This window comes from Pelobates fuscus, chromosome 2, assembly GCF_036172605.1.
Source record: "Pelobates fuscus isolate aPelFus1 chromosome 2, aPelFus1.pri, whole genome shotgun sequence".
Classification (NCBI taxonomy): domain Eukaryota; kingdom Metazoa; phylum Chordata; class Amphibia; order Anura; family Pelobatidae; genus Pelobates; species Pelobates fuscus.
The window spans coordinates 21,995,792-22,013,272 of NC_086318.1; the positions used below are offsets into that span (position 1 = coordinate 21,995,792).

General features: G+C 39.5%; 1 protein-coding gene across 1 annotated transcript in view; it reads right to left on the reverse strand.

Moving 5' to 3' along the window:
- ELP3 (elongator acetyltransferase complex subunit 3) overlaps nt 1-17,481 on the reverse strand; it is a 157,583-nt gene that overhangs the window by 93,497 nt on the left and 46,605 nt on the right. Inside the window, exons 6-7 of the mRNA XM_063442001.1 lie at nt 16,819-16,887; nt 12,156-12,310 (exon numbers count right to left, since the gene is read on the reverse strand). Of these exons, the coding sequence (XP_063298071.1) occupies nt 12,156-12,310; nt 16,819-16,887 (224 nt within the window). The remainder of the gene's footprint in view (nt 1-12,155; nt 12,311-16,818; nt 16,888-17,481) is intronic.

The window sequence follows — 17,481 nt, forward strand, 5'->3', positions numbered from 1 at the left end:
CTAGTTATCATTAAGAACCGTCAAAATAATTTTAGCACTGCAAATGGCTAATGCAGGGCAAGCATGAGCCTTTATGTCAGCTGCTCGATGAACTGTCTCACCGCCATTCCAGCCCCACCACCTACCATCTTGATAGCATACCTCCCAAAATTGACAAAAAAAATAACGTATTTCATTTGTTTTATATTAAGTACATTTACCAAATAGCAACGTTTGTATGTGTAGAGGACGATTCCTCGTTCTTGTCTACAAATCATTCCACCAATGTACACCAAATGGCACATTACGTTGACCTTAATCTGAAGTCCGTTCCTTTTCTAACTCCAAGTCTCAGGATTTCCTTAAGGTTGCCACATTCTTATGGAAAATCCAACATCACTTCAGACATTGCCGTAGCAAACATTTAAATCTCTCCCCCACCTCTTTAGAAATAGGACTCAATGTATGTAGCAGTCTACTCGTGAGCCCCCTTTAAAAAAAAAAATGCCCTATTAACATCCTTACTCTAGAGCTATTGATACTGTACACTTTTCATGCACATAACTTATATAGTCATTACAAATTAGACATATCATTTTTGCTTTTCTTTCTATAGCATACTTCCTTTACGTTGTAAACAAAACGTGTTTACCACCAATTACTTGTAAATTTAATTCAAGTATTCACTCGCCCCTGATGTAAATTAATTGTTTGTACACACCTCTCTGCCCACAGACTTAGTGGTATTCTATTCTATCTATTAGACTGTGAACATTTTGCAGACATTTTTTAAACATAGGACTTGATATTATTCAAAATCTATGATCTCTTCTGGATTAGTTTCATCAAACCTGACTTCAGGAGAAGGAAGCTTGTCAACTATCAATATGGTTATCTGCGAAAATCTACTCAAAGTAAAACTTAAAAAAACCTGGTGGGTCACCTGCAATGTCTACCGAATGCTACTCAGTGGATCTGTACTCTGCATACATTTATTCCCAATTCAGATTGTGGGATTTATTCTCTTACAACTCATAATTTAGGGATTTACCAAATTCTTCAGTGCAAGAGGCATCTGAGCATAAAGAGACACTCTATATACCAAAAACACTTTAGCTTAATGAAGCAGCTTTAGTGTATAGATTACCCCCCACCCCCGCAGTCTCACTAGTCACACCTCCCCTTACTGTGATTCACACAGCCCACATCAAAAAAGATTCATTTTACAGCACACTTTGTTTACTTTAGAAGTTTTTATATCCTTCTCTGTTAATTAATTTTTCATTACACAAAGGTGGCTGCTGTAGGCTCTAGCAAGCCATTAAGAGAGCAGGAGATATGCAATTTTAAATTAAACAGACTGCAATAAAGGACGTTTAAACATGAAATCTTTCTTTACAGGAAGTGGGTAGGAAGACTGCATAGGTCACATGCAGGGGAGGTGTGGCTAGGGCTGCATAAACAGGAAAGTGATTTAACTCCTAAACTGAAAAGAATTGAGCAGTGAGACTACAGGGGCATGATCTCTACACCAAAACTACTTCATTACGCTAAATGTTATTTATGTGCATAGAGAGGGTACTTTTAATAAGCAAACGCTTAGTTGACTATCATATATTCTACTTATGCTTCAGGCATGTAACAGACTTGCTTATCCCAATAAAGTTTCAACTACCGGTACTTGACTATAAGGGACATTGATAAGGAGATATTGTACCTTCATCAGCAAGAGGTTCCACACAAAAACTGATAATTTAAATGTACACTTTTTAAATATGTAACTTGAAAGCTGCCCAAGGTGCTTGCAAAAAGCACATCAAGAATCAAATATTAGAAGTAAAAAAAAAACAAAACATTTTTTTCTAAGCCATTGACTTTGGCTAAGCTTTAGGATGAATCACTATGGCTTTAAGAGACAGACGTTAATGCACATTAGCAAATCTGTAGAGCTGGCATTTGCGAGGTAATCCAGCCTGTCCTTTATCCAAGTTCATCCAATTTTTTAATGAACAGAAAATAAATCAATTACGCAGATAAGCAAGTTTTGTTCAGCAATGACCCACGAGGCCAATGTCTCATGAATTTTACAAATCTGCCTTTCCAGTTCAATATTTTAACTCCCAGAGTGCCGAATAACCCGACAATAGCTTAAAAAAAATACTAGCCTGGCCAATGACAGCTGTCAACAGAGTTAAACCAAACTTTAATTTGTGTTTTCATCATTAGCCATGCTTTTAAGAGCAACAAGGGTACAATTTGCAGCTGAATACAGTCATTATTTATGCATATAAAATAAAATAAATTAGAAAAAAAAAGCTTTGGGTTTTTAAGTATTTTGTGCCAAACGGTACAATTATTCATGCAGTAATTTTCCTTGTAAGTGCTGCTCCTGCTGTGTGTATCGCTAACAAGAGCCTACCCAATGGGGTAGGAGAGAAAATAAATGGCACATTACAAGAGGGGATTTAAAATGGACCCATGCACGCAGTGATGTCAGACTTATTTGTCCACATTCCCTATTGACATGTCAATGTCTGACCTCGCCGATAGAGAAACTGAACATACTGTATGCACTGAACAGGCAGACACAGCAATCTGGAATAGTGAAAAATAAGGTGCCCCACTCCACCTGATATGGACCCAAAGATTTTATATAGACATGTTCCATCCATACATACAGGGTGTCACTTTCCGATGTGATAAGCACTTCATGGTAAAGGTTTGAAAAAGCATAATGCGGGGTGGAATTCTATAAAGCAGTGGGGTCAAATCAAACACCTTGAAAAATAGTATTTATGTCAGCTAGAATAACAAAGATTAGCCACGGAGTATTCAGCTAAGCCTGGGAAAGATCCACAAATGCCCAAAAGGGGAACAAATTAGCAATGTATGGAAGGGAGGGTTAAAAACCGACAAATGAAAGCAGTTTACCTAGAACAATTATATACATCTCCCTTTCATTCCTATTTTAATTATAGTATCAAGTTCAGCATTTTTTCCAGCTTGAGTTTTGCCTGACTTACAACATCTCCCCTTCCCTCATCCTAAGCAGGAGAATTTAGACTAAAGACATAACAAAAATAGCTTGTTTCTGCCCCATGTCTGCGTTGAGAAGAAATAATAAATAGGGAAACTTTCCTCATTAATGACCTTCTTATATCCCTTTTACTTGAGCCAATTTCAATATTACTGAGCGACTCCCATTTTTTTTATACCAGAACCTAAAAAGAAAAAGACAAAACAAACAAAACATTTGCCCATAATGCGCAGCTTGGTGGCTTTCAAGTGGGATGTCATTTAATGGCTTAATTTATCCTATTCCTGCCCTTTTAGAACTGACCCAATCAACTGTAAGTGCTGTTATGGTGAAGTTTGACGTGCTGAGGAGCAGCCGCTCAGCCTTATAAAAACAGGTCATCCACGCTCACAGAACTAGACCTCTGAGCTGCATAGCACACAAAAGACATCGGTTGCAATAATTTCCCAGGCTGCAGGAATAACGTTTCCATGACAAAACAGAAGCAAACAAACCCGTGATCACTACATACGATGCCAATTGTTGACATGAGTGATTAAAACTTACAGTTATGGATCGGGGTGCTGCAGAATTCTAACAAGTAGCAAGTTACATTATACCATTTTAGCAAGTTTGGAAGATTAGTTCAAGTTTGGAAGATGCCAGGAGAACATTACCTGCCAGACTGCACAGTGCCAACTGAGAAAAGGATTTAAAAAAATCGGCAGGTGTTTTTGGAAGGTTAGGGGTCCGCCGTGAATGCAGAGATAACTTTACACTAGACTCTAGTCTAGATTATTCAACATTCTAGACAATTCAGTGCTTGACCCAACTAATCCTCCAAGCCTGGATGGCAGAGCATCCCTCCTGCAATATGCCAACATTCAATTCAAATCACTCCCATAAGAGCAGATACTGTTATAGCAACACCCCATAATAAGACTCTTAATGTGGGAATGATGTGTTTAGGTTGCAGGTGATCATATACTTTTGGCCACGCAATGCAGATGACTGATCTTGGGTCATCATAGAGAATTAAAAAAAAAAAATAGATAGTTACTGTGGGTACATTCTGAATTTGTTGTTAAGAAGAACTGGCATGCTAATGCAAAAACAATAAGAACAGTCTAGATTTTGTAGGCTGTATTAGGAGAACTTGGCGATAAGCGTCCCCTACCTTTCATCTTACTGCAACTTAAGTCCAGGTCTGGTTAATCCATTCGCAGATAGTGTAATCAATGCCTTTTGGGATTAGCTTGAATATACAGGACAGAGAAACAAATGCATGTAGACCGATTACAGAGGAGGTGATAAGTAAGAGTCTAGGAACAGAACTCAGAAATTCTGAATATTTACAGGAGAAAGTCCTCTCTCACAACGTTCTATGCATTCAGAAAGGGACATTTACTGAGACAACAGGCAGCAGAATCAACATACACAAAGACTAAAGGAACACAAATCTTAACATTAAAGTGGAATTGTCAGTAATTATTTTTGTGCAACTCAACAGTTAGCACAAAGTCAAAAATAAGAAACTTTTGATTAAAAAAGGTAATGTTTGTTGTAAACAACCATTACAAAATTACCATATATACTTGTCTATAAGTTGATCTCGTCTAGTGCAGTCGAGTGAAAGTCGAGTGCAGTTTTTTCACCAACAATTGTGAAATATGCTGTGACTCGTGGATAAGTCGAGGAAACGTGTTCCATTATTTGTACCTTGTTTCGTCTGATATCCCCCTGCATTCGAATGGAATTGTTCCCCATCTGTTCGGTTAACGAACAAACTCTGTGTGGTCCCCATTGTTAACACCTCGTAATCACCAACCACAAAGGCTGTTAACCACAAACAAGCATTCCCTGGGTGTCCGCCATTCGTATATACAAACGCACGTGTTCAAACAATTGGCAGCCGTCTTGTCTCCCGAATGGAGGCAGCGGTACATGGTCGGCGACCGCATGGATCTCTGAAACGGCCCACAAACCTCCCTGAAACCTGTACACCTGCCCGTTCGACTTCCCGACCAACAGAACAGTGTTCGGGAGTTGACATTGCCCCGCATTCAATGTACAAAATTCTATCGAAACTAGCAGTGACCCGTGGATAAGTCGACTCTGCGTTTTAAAATGAAGTTTACGACTAAACTTTCTCGACCTATACGCGATTATAGACGGTAGGTTAAAGGGACTCTCATCTCAACAGGGTGGTCTGGGTGCAGTGTCCCTGTCCTCGTAACTCTAATATGTACAACATTCCAGTGTTTAGAAACTGCAGTATTGGCATTGCAGAATTAAATCCTCCTCTCATGGTCGTTATACTGACAGAGTAATACTGTATTTCTAACGCAATAGTGTTCCTTTAATGAAAGCAGTTTTGGTGTACAGATAATGCCCTTGCAGTCACATTGCTAAAGTCTCTGCCATTTAGAAGTTTAAAGACCACATTATTACTAATATTAATATTGGCATTTATATAGCGCTTTACAATATTATAAAAAGGGGAAATTTAACAAGATATTACACAATTACAAATGTAATAGACAAGCGTACGGTCTAGAGGGGGTGGGGTATAGAACACAATAGGAAGGGCATCAAGGGAGACAGCAAACATACATGGTGGGAAAGTAGCAGATCAGGTGAGGTGAGAGTGGCCCTTTAGGAGAGAGCAAAAGAAAGATATTTAAAAAAGAGATTACCCTGGGAGGCCATAAGCATTTCTGAAACAATGGGTTTTGACTGTGTATGCCGTGGTGTAGTGCAAAGCTTTAACAACCCGGGATGGCATCGACCATCAAGGTGCCAAGTAACGGGGAGTTCTTATAATGGGTTGTTTAAATCAAAGCAAGAGATCAAATATAACCCTTAGTAAGTATATATTTCAGTGCACCATTTTCTTATTTCTTATTTTCTTTTTATTTGGTTTTTGCTACCGAAAAATATATGCATGCTTCAAGGATAAAAATGATTAAACATTTACTTCACCTTATACGTATTGATTCACAGGGGAAACTAAGAGGTTTAGAGTGAATAGTGAAATTAAATCATATAAAACAAGAACTTTGAAGAATGGGGACAATTGTGAGAAGTTAAACATTTTGAAACAGGGATTTTGAGACAATGGGTGGTTGGAGTCAGAGACGAGCAGGACACTAGGGGTGGGGATATGTGACAATGGGTGGTTTGGGACAGAGATGAGTAGGACACTAGGGGTGGGGATATGAGATAATGGGTGGTTTGGGACAGAGATGAGTAGGACACTAGGGGTGGGGATATGCGACAATGGGTGGTTTGGGACAGAGATGAGTAGGACACTAAGGGGTGGGGATATGTGACAATGGGTGGTTTGGGACAGAGATTAGTAGGACACTAGGGGTGGGGATATGTGACAATGGGTGGTTTGGGACAGAGACGAGCAGGACACTAGGGGTAGGGATATGTGACAATGGGTGGTTTGGGACAGAGATGAGTAGGACACTAGGGGTGGGGATATGTGACAATGGGTGGTTTGGGACAGAGATGAGTAGGACACTAGGGGTGGGGATATGTGACAATGGGTGGTTTGGGACAGAGACGAGCAGGACACTAGGGGTGGGGATATGTGACAATGGGTGGTTTGGGACAGAGATGAGTAGGACACTAGGGGTGGGAATATGAGATAATGGGTGGTTTGGGAGAGAGATGAGTAGGACACTAGGGGTGGGGATATGAGATAATGGGTGGTTTGGGACAGAGATGAGTAGGACACTAGGGGTGGGGATATGAGATAATGGTTGGTTTGGGACAGAGACGAGCAGAACACTAGGGGTGGGGATATGTAACAATAGGTGGTTTGGGACAGAGATGATTAGGACACTAGGGGTGGGGATATGTGACAATGGGTGGTTTAAGACAGAAGAGTAGAACACTAGGGGTGGAGATATGTGACAATTGGTGACTTGAGAGAGTGTGATGGGAAATAGTGAGAGGGTTAAAAAAACATGGTAAATGATGCATGGATGCATAGTAAGGCAATGTGGAGAGAATTGTGAAATAGGAAGAACGAGACACAATGAAAGGAGGTTAAAGCAGCTTTGAATGGATGTTACAGCAGTGTCTTTGCCTATTTCATCAACATGTGCATTTGCGTGGCGGTCGGACAGAGAAGCTTATGGAGGATTTTCTTGTCTGAAGCACTATCAAGAGTCCCACCATCTTTCTTACATCAACTACATCCATTGTCCAGGAGCCCACATCATTGCATGTGCAAGAGTAGAACACAAGAGATCTATGAGACTGCAAGGTTCTCCATAGAGCTACTTGTGAGGTGCGCAAGAAGTTTCTCCCCCGTCCACGGCCCCAACAGTCACCACTAGCAGCGGACGGGCATTTTCTCACCTTTTCGGTTTTACTATAAGACAGAAGTCCTAGCTTTGTGTTATTATATCTCTATATATTTGGTGAGACACCAAGGTAGGAGTTTACAATGTTGGGATTAACACAGTAAGAATTCATATTTTAATACAGTATTGATTCTTTGAAAAGGAGGTGGGGGGGTGGGGTTCAATTATTATACTGATAAAGGATATGATGGGAGAGAGCCGAGACAACAGGGAAGAGGTTTTATATACATACACATACATACACATACATACATACATACACACACACACACACGTATATCTGTTATCTCTGGTAAAAAGAACCAATGTTAGAATTGATAATATTAATATAATAAAATATCCGAAAATAAAAATTGTCTGGCTCCTGTGAGCCCGGGCTCATTGACACAAGGGACATTTGTCAGAAAGGTAAATGGATTTCTATTTCTCTTTTCTCTCCCTCTGATGGACATGTATGGCTACGAGAAAGGTCTTGCAATATTTACACAATATGGCAAAACTACACTTCAGTCTGATGACATACAGAGAATATAAAGCTGGGTTCGGTGAACGAGGCACCCGTCTGACATCTGTGCGATCAAAGTGTTTCATATTCTAGACCCGCAGTATCCTCAGGGCAGTAATTATATACATCACTTTATTCCTCTTATTATACATGTTGTACACGGTTACATTGTGCCGTGCCACTCCATTAACTTGAACTGGGCTACAAGAAATGAGAGTATACTGCCCTCTTCTGGACTTCACTTTTCTAACAGTACAATGACTGAATGCAAATGCCTACAGTTTCTCTTATAGATTACAATACGTAAATAAAGTGCAAACCGAGAAATCTATGTCTTAGATATCCCAATACCTGCAAATAACAAGAAGTAGTAGCTGGGTACCTGTGTGTACAGGATGGGGATACGTAGTAGGAAACACAGAAGGGAGGAGATATTATTAGCAAAGTATGATGAATTTATTTTTCTCTAATTTTGGACAAAACGGTTTGTTTTATGCTATATCACCTTAGCTCACCGTTTCATTGATAAATCACATATAACAGCTTGGTAGTTAATGCAGTAAATGTCAAAAGTGATAAAGAAAGAGTAGTGGATACCTGCAACAGTCTTCCAGTGGAAGTTGCAAAGGCGAACGGTGATATAGAAAGTATAATGGATATCAATCACAAAATATAGGAAGCTGGGATCCCCACTGATATTACAACCAGACACCATCTCATATTATAAATAGGACCACATTAAAAACATATCCTTAATAATATGAAGGAGAAAGTCAGAGGAAAAATATATTTTTGAAAGCAAACAAAACACTGCAAGAAAAAAACAACTGAATATAAATTAAGAAAATTAAAGAACAGGTTTAACAAGCGCAACTAAGCAGATGCTATGTCAACAAATAAACTAAGAACATGTGAGCCAAACACAGTTATACTCTCTTTCTTATATACAAAATGGTAAGGTATACAATGCTAACGAAATAGCCAACATACTTTAACCTCTTAAGGACGCAGCTTCAAAAACTGGACTTACCCTTAAGGACACAAGCATTTTTTGCTGTTTGTGTTCAACCTCCGTTTCTCCGTTTGCATTTTTCTTATTTATTGCACCAACACGTTATAACTCGTTTTTTTTAAAGGACAAAAAGGGCTTTAATCTGATGTGACGTATACATATATAGATTCTTATTTATTATAAAAAAAAATTAAAAAATGCACACAAAAAAAAATATATCTTTTTTCCACAGTTTAGGAAATAATAACGTGTGTATATTAAGTGCAGCTTAAGGAAAGTAATTAAAAGAATATCCAATTGTTTGTTCTGATTTTCAGAGTACATAATATTTCTAGGATTTCAGCTTATTTTGAAAGTTGCAAGTCACAAAATACAAGGAGTAAAATAACATTTTAATGTGGAGCTATTTCAGAATTTGGTATGTTTGTCTTTTAAGCTTAATAGCCTTTACAGAAAGCAAAATTGCCGCACAAAAGTATATATTTATATAAAGCACACATCACAGGCTATTTACCAAAGGGTATTCTTACACTTTTTACGTAGCCATTTAGCCGCCAATCTCTTCTAAACAGTGTAGTAAAACATTTTCAGATTTCTAACATACACACATAAAACAAGGATTTTTAATGTGTATTTCATAAAGCTGATATATATTACTGCTGTAGAAAACCCCATATTGTTTTCAGCCATATCAACCGAGTTAAACGATACCCCCAATCAATGCCTTTGCCACTATCCTGTGAAGTTACAGTGTCATAAAAGAGACCTGATCATTTCAGTTTTCACAGTGATAATTTTGATAGATGAATTTGATGGGGGCAAGTCTCATTTTGGGGCATTGTAGCAGTTTAACTGTTGAATGTATCCCTTAAGGACCTACCATTGGTGAAAGTAGACACTACAGTGTATCTCATATAGTGTATATTGTGCCTTAACGTGATGCCATTTTTTCACCAGTTTATCTCAACCTTTGTGGTAAAATATTTTTTTTCCATTTTATTACATACACGTTACATTTTTGGGGGGAATTTTTCAAGTCTGGTATGTGCCACTGTGATCAAAACCCCATATGCTCGGCAAACTCTTCTGAATAAAACAATACCCCCCAATGTATGTCTTTTCCACTATCCTGTGAAGCTACAGTGCCTTAAAAGAGTCCTGACCATTACAGTTTTTATAATTAGAATTTTGATAAATGGATTTGATGTGTCTATATTACAACTGAAAATGCCCAGCACTGATCAGAATGGGGCATAGAGGGTGACCCTCCAGGGTCTGTTCAGTTCCTGGGGGTCTCCCAAGCACCACATAACTTGAGAGAATGACTGTAGCTGAGCTTGATCGCTCAGCTGCAGTGTTCTTTGTGGATTTAAAGGGCTACATGCAGCGCTGACTTTCAACACTGCATGCAGCTCATCAAAAAGTCTGGGGCCACTAAAAATGGCCACAGCTGACAGAGGCAAGGGTTTCCTGGTTTGAGCAGAGATTTAACCCTCCTCACATTACATTGCAGTCTATTGGGATTTAAATCCCCATTAAAAGAGCTGCTTGCAGACATCACTTTGAGCTCTGCATGCAGCTCATCAAAAAATCTGGGGCCACTAAAAATGGCCCCAACTGCCAGAGGGGACCCCCAGGTTTCTAATGGTACCTGGGCTTCCTAGTGTGAGAAGGGATTTAGCCCTGCTCACACTGCATTGTGCTCTACGGGGATTTAAATCCCCATTTAAACAGCTGCATGCCGATCTCAGTTTGAGCTCTGCATGCAGCTCAGCTGTCAGTCTGGGGACATTAAAAGCGACCCCAGCTGACAGAGGGAAGACACAGGTTTCTAATGATACCTGGGTTTCCTGGTGTGAGCAGGGATTTAACCCTGCTTACACCACAATCTAGATATAGGCATTTAAATACCTATTTAAGCAGATACATGCCGCGCTGACTTCCAGCACTGCATGTAGCTCATCAAAAAGGCTGGGGTCACTAAAATGTCCCCAGCTGATGGAGGGGAGCCCCAGGTTTCCATTGATACCTGGAACTCCCTTGTTTAAGCAGGGCTTTAACCCTGATCACACCAAATTGTAATAGTGGGGATTTAAATCTCCATTTAAATGCTTGTTTGCAGCGCTCACTTTGAGCTCTTCAAACAGAGCATCGGTCAGTCTGGGGCCAGTAATCCTGGCCCCAGATGAGAGAGGGGAGCCCCAGGAATCAAATAATACCTGGGGCTCATAGTTACCAGCAAGGTAATAGACCCTGCTGGAAAAATACTGCATGACGGAAATTTTCCGCCATGCGTCCTTAAGGGTAGGACCAGCATGACGGAACATCCTTAAGTTATTATTATTATTTCCATTTATATAGTGCCAACAGATTCAGTTATCTTTAAGATTTACAAATCAGATGACACAATACTGCATTGTCTGACATATGGTGGGTGAAAGTGATGTAGTGTTTATGCCCGATACAAAATGAAAGCGAAGAAACAAATTGTATCAAATGATAAGTACCCTGATACGTAGGGAGTTTAATGTGACTATGTTGATAAGTTCCATGAGCCCCCAGGAGCCTGGTATTATTTCCCCATTAAGGGGCACAGAGTCATGTTCCAGGAATGAGACTATAGGCATCAAGTTGCAGATGAAAATTTGTCCTCTAAAATTCACTTGATTTTGTTTTAATTTACTAAACCGAAAAGTTAAGATAACACAAAGAAAGCCTTTGCACATGTCTTTCAGTATTGAGAAATTGAAATTATACTGCATTTAACCATTTAAGTACCGTACTTACTGCCATAATTACAACATGGTCCCTCTAGATCCAACGCCAGTATGGACTATACCAGTGGTAGGCAACCTTCAGCACTCCAGATGTTGAGGGCTACATCTCCCATTATGCTCTGACAGATATAATGCTGGCAAAGCATCATGGGAGATATAGCCCAAAACATCTGGAGTGCTGAAGGTTGCCTATCACGGGACTATACGGTTTCTGCAACATAGTTAGCTATACAAAGCCCTGCAGCTGTTATTTGAGTAAATATTCCATTCTTATTAGAATACTTAACCAGATTGTTATGACAACATAGACCTTCACGAACATTTAAAAGGTTTAATGGGATGTGAGGACCAGTCATAAACATGTCTATTGATGCCAAAAACTATGTTTCTTGAGGTGCCATGCACCACCACCACGAGCATTGACTTGCAATAACAGAGGCCACAAATGGTTGTAACATGCTGGGTGTCAAATTCGTGGATCACTTACCGCACGGCTTCGGAGACGTTGTTGGACGTATGCCCAGACAATGCATCATGCAGGTTCCGGATAAAGTAGTCTCTGTAGTCCTCTGAAAGAGCCATAAAGGTCCCCCCCATAACAATGAACTCCACTTTGTCCACGCTGTGGCCAAGCTGCTTTAGCTGAAATAAGAGAATAGGGGTGAATACAGACTTAACATTACCATTACAAAAACAGGGGCTAGTATCAGATTCAGTGATGTAATGCAGGTAATTAAAAGTTATTAAAGAAATACATTCTGATTTTAAACATAAGGACACAAACACATGCAAAATATTTAGAGGTCATCGTAAATTGTCGAAATATAAACCATGAGAAAATTCTGACACAAACTGAAAAATATGAGACTCGGGTGTGTGCTTAGGTCTTGGTGCAGGAGATCTGGGTGTTTAGTAGGGTTTAGAGTAGATCTGGGGCTTCCTCGTACCTAGCAGGGGATGTAGGAGATCTGGGGTTCCTGTTTTCTAGCAGGGGAAGTAGGAGATCTGGGGGTTCTTTGTCTCTAGCAGGGGATGTAGGAGATTTGGGGTTCCTGTTTTCTAGCGGGTAAGCAGTAGATCTGGGGCTCCCAAGTACCTAGCAGGGGAAATAAGAGATCTGGGGGTTCCTCTGTGGGTGTCTGCATGCAGAGGGAGGCGATACTGAATGTTTGGATGCATTTTAGGCAGCCATGACCCAGGAAGGATCTCTAACAGCCATCTGAGGAGTGGCCAGTGAAGTTATCACTAGGCTGTAATGTAAACACTGCATTTTCTCTGGAAAGACAGTGTTTACAGCAAAAAGCCTGAAGGTAATGATTCTACTCAAATTCAATAAGCTGTAGTTGTTCTGGTGACTATAGTGTCCTTTTAAAGCAAGTAATTGCTAACATTGCCCAGTTGAGTTTATTCCATTTCAGGGATGTTCATGGGACGAGGGGAGGAAATAGCTGTTAATTTCACTAGTCCAACTTTACAGCCGGAACTTTACAGCGGTCATAGAAACATAGAATGTGACGGCAGATAAGAACCTTTCAGCCCATCTAGTCTGCCCAATTTTCTAAATACTTTCATTAGACCCTGGCCGTATCTTATAGTTAGGATAGCCTTATGCCTATCCCACGCATGCTTAACCCCTTAAGGACCAAACTTCTGGAATAAAAGGGAATCATGACGTGTCACACACGTCATGTGTCCTTAAGGGGTTAAACTCCCTCACTGTATTAACCTCTACCACTTCAGCTGAAAGGCTATTCAATGCATCCACTACCCTCTCTGTAAAGTAATACTTCGTGATATTATTTTTAAACCTTTGCCCCTCTAATTTAAGACTATGTCCTCTTGTTGTGGTGTCATGGTCGATATTGGTACCAGTGACAAATACAGAGGAAGATGGAGGACCTTAAAGAGTGAGTTCATGGAATTAGGTAGAAAACGCAGGAGGGTGGGGATTGGGGAATTGGTAAGATTATCAGGCAGAGCAAGAAGGTATTCATTTGTTTGAATAAAGTTCAATAAACAAATGGTAACTTTACATTTCTGCTGTTAATGCAAGAAGCTTGTGTAGAATAATGGGGGAGTTTGAGATATTGGCACACAAGGAGCAATATGACATAATTGGCATTACTGATACCTGCTGGGAGGAAAAACTTGATTGGGCCAGAGGGACTAATTGTACAGTTAAGGGAAACAGAATTTTTGAAGCAGCAAAACGATAATTTTATGTCTCAATTAATAGAAGCAGCCAACCAATAGAGTTCCACACAAAAAGATTACTGGTAAAAATGAAATCAGTTGGTTTAGACAAAAAAATCATGTTCTTCACTAGAGAAGGATTAGGATAAATTGAGGGACTGGGCCGGCTAGTGGCAGATACGACTCAATATTTGGAATAAGAAATCCACACGCCACTTATACATTACATGGGGCAGAGTTAGGGATAGCATTAAATAAAAAGGACTTTGGAATAATTATAGATGACAAACTAAGCAACAGTATGCAAGGCCGGTCTGCCAGTAAAAAAGCCACTATGGTTCTTTTGTGTATAAAATGTGTATAATAAGGGTATTGATTCCCGTGATCAAAACATAATTTTGCCTTTTTACAAATCGGTTGGTAAGACCCCACCTTGAATATGCAGTGCAATTTTTGATACTATAGTGATCTAAAGAAGTTTTTGAATCCCGGAAGCTGAGAAGGTTTATTTGGGAATCACTAAAGATGTGTGCAACATTTATTAAAATTACTTAGATTATGAAAGACACATGAGAAATGATGGTAAACAATGCTTGGAGTAGGTCAAACAAAGAAACAGTCGTTTTATGGTATCTAATCGCAGATTAGGTGTTGTGTGCCATCACTTCAAACAGAAGGCAAAGACTTCTTAGAGAACATTTTAGAAAATTACAGAATCTTTGGAAATGGGCAATTTTTTTTTTTTTTATATCCCCAAGATTAACAGCAGGTTTTGATGATGAAGATACATTTCGTGGATTAGCTTATAGTTACATAGTGACAAGTCTATTGTGTTACATTTTTAATACACCTTTTTAGGCGGTCGATAGAAAAGAAGGCAAAAACTATTTGAAGCAATGGCCAATCACACTACAAAAAGAGAACACATGCCTTCATGATTACATAAAGGCAATCAGATTTTTCCATGGATTAACAACCTGTTCACATACATTCATTATATCCTTGAATATTATGTTTATCTGAAAAAAACATGAACATGATCCTGACCCTGCCAATGAACTTAAACTGGCCCCACGACCCGATTCCCCCACCTTTCCGGAGTCTGCTGCTGGCTTCATTACCATCTATGCTTTTTTCTCCCATTATTCTGGCTTCTGAACTGTGCTTCATCCCTCTCAGACCTAATATCCCAGATTCTTCTGACTTCTAGTCAACACCTCTATTTCCTAAACACACTATGCTGTGTACTAGCACACCCCATGTGAGAGCCTGCTCCCATATCCAGGTCCTCCAGGTGGGTGGTGTCCAGAAGGGTGTCATGCATTCCTGTAACCGTGGTTTCAGTTCCAAAATACAAGGCGGCAAGGTTTGAGAAGCAAGCAATCATGAAGGACCTACTTAATCAGCAATCACCAAGGACAGCATGTCGGATTACTACTTATGTAGATACTACTCCCAGAGTTCAAAATTTGCACTTACCCATTACCATGGACCCCTCAACTGTCCTCAGCACTTTTAAAAGAAGCCATTTATGATAACAATGGTCTCTCAGGGGTGGGCTTAAACCAGGGGATCAGCGTGTGCATGCTTTCAACATATGTGAGCAGCTCTGTCCTCTTTAACACTATCAATTAATCATATTATGCTAATAATGTTCTACTTATTCTGTGCAAGGTATCCAATTACTGCAAACATGCACGTGCTATGCAAGTCCTTGGTGGTGGGCGCTGCTTTGTTTATTCTAAGCAGTGGAGTTTTAGTGGTTTTCAGCAATCAGTAACTTTAAGGCATGGCGATTAGTGCAGGACAGGACTACCAACATCTACTGTAAGAACTGCCCAAACTCCTGGAATAGGAAAATGGTCACATTATAATCTCCTTATGACGCTATAATAAAGACCCTGGTCTGTTGCTTAGGGAGTGGTTATGTACATTAACTATAATTTGCATATATTTGCATCTGTTTTAAATGCTCTTGGAGTTTCCCTTATGTGACAGTTATGGATTTTATTGTGCCATTATGTTTTCTTAATGCGTTTGTTTTATGTAACATTTTGAATACCTTGCAATTAGTTAAATTAAGCACTGTTGAAGGTTGGTCCTAGTTTGAAAATAAAGAAATTGTCCAGGTCCTTTTGGAACATTGTCGAAGCTATAAGGTTGTAAGACCTCTGTGCAAAAGAGCCTAAAAACCTTTGTTATAGAGACAGTGCTAGCAGCAGGCAGAGGGATCAATTCCTGCCAGGGTAGACAAAGTCAGCAGAGGGATTGATTCCTGCCTGGAATACGGTTGAGATCCCTGGTGCCCGAACTATCTAGTCACACCCTGTTCCCGTTACACATGCTATATCTGACATTTTCCTTTTGCAAAATCCCCAAGGGAGAAATGTCAGCTCATCTTTGTGTAATTATGTCAGATTACAATTAATTCTTGACTAATCTGCACACAACCAGTAACATTTTCCATTTACATATCACTTGAAGTCACTGGCAGGCAGCACATTTAATAGAGGTTTTACAGAATAGCCATAGTTTACATATGTCAAACAAGGAAAAGAATTCCCTCCCTGTGCAATATTCCTAGTTCTGTGTAAATTGAGAAGGAAGAAGACGACAGACCCATGAGTAGTCGTGAAACCAACAAAATATTAATTGTTATGCCCCGGCCTTTTGTGTAGAGAAAGATACCATCAGGGCCCTTAGTAAATAAGGCATTAATGAGATTGCAATTTAATTTATTTCCCTGTCAATACCCAATGTTGCTTATTCAGCTAGACAGGTATCTTTGGAATAATTCAGAAACTACTAGTGACTACAAGAGTTTCTGCACTAGCAGACCCTGCATTAGTCGGTCTTTCCAGTCGACCTGAGATGGGATCCAAATTAAAGACCATTCTTACATTCTGTTCAACATAGAGGAACATTTTGACATTCAGACTACACAGAATATGTTTTACCTGTTCGACTCGATGCCTGGTCTGTAAGTAAGGGTCATAGCGGGCACGGATCGCTCTCATTGATGTCGGCTAAAATGAAAGCAGAATCATGATGAGCAGCCTGGATACCACATGTGCATTATTCACTTAGCAATCACATAGACAGATTGAGATTTCATACAATTTAAAAGTAAATTAATTTGTACCAAATTAAACTCACACGTCTGCAATCTCAAGGATGAAATTTTGATCCTCCTATTTATTATCGGTTTGCCCTTTTACAGAACTATTGGGGTATATAAAGTTTATTCTTGGGAGATATATAATCTCTACACAATGCTGCTCCCACCTACGTATCGTCAATTATACACAAGTATGTCCTGTCTAGGCTCTATTTATTTTTCTTCATATTCAAAATGACTTTAGTTTGGCTTAAAAAAAAAATAATGTTTTTTTTGCACATCCAACTCTTTTTACAAAGCAACTTCCTTATTAGAGATACTTTGCGTACATATTGTGCTCAGCCAATGAGAAATCAGCGTGAACTGAAATGCTGACATCACTCCCCCACCACCTCCACAGCCAATCCCTGTCCTCATATTTTTATCACCTTTTTCTTTAGAATGACCCTGAAATACAAATAATAAGAGGACAGTGACTGGCTGAGAATGTGGAGCAAACTAT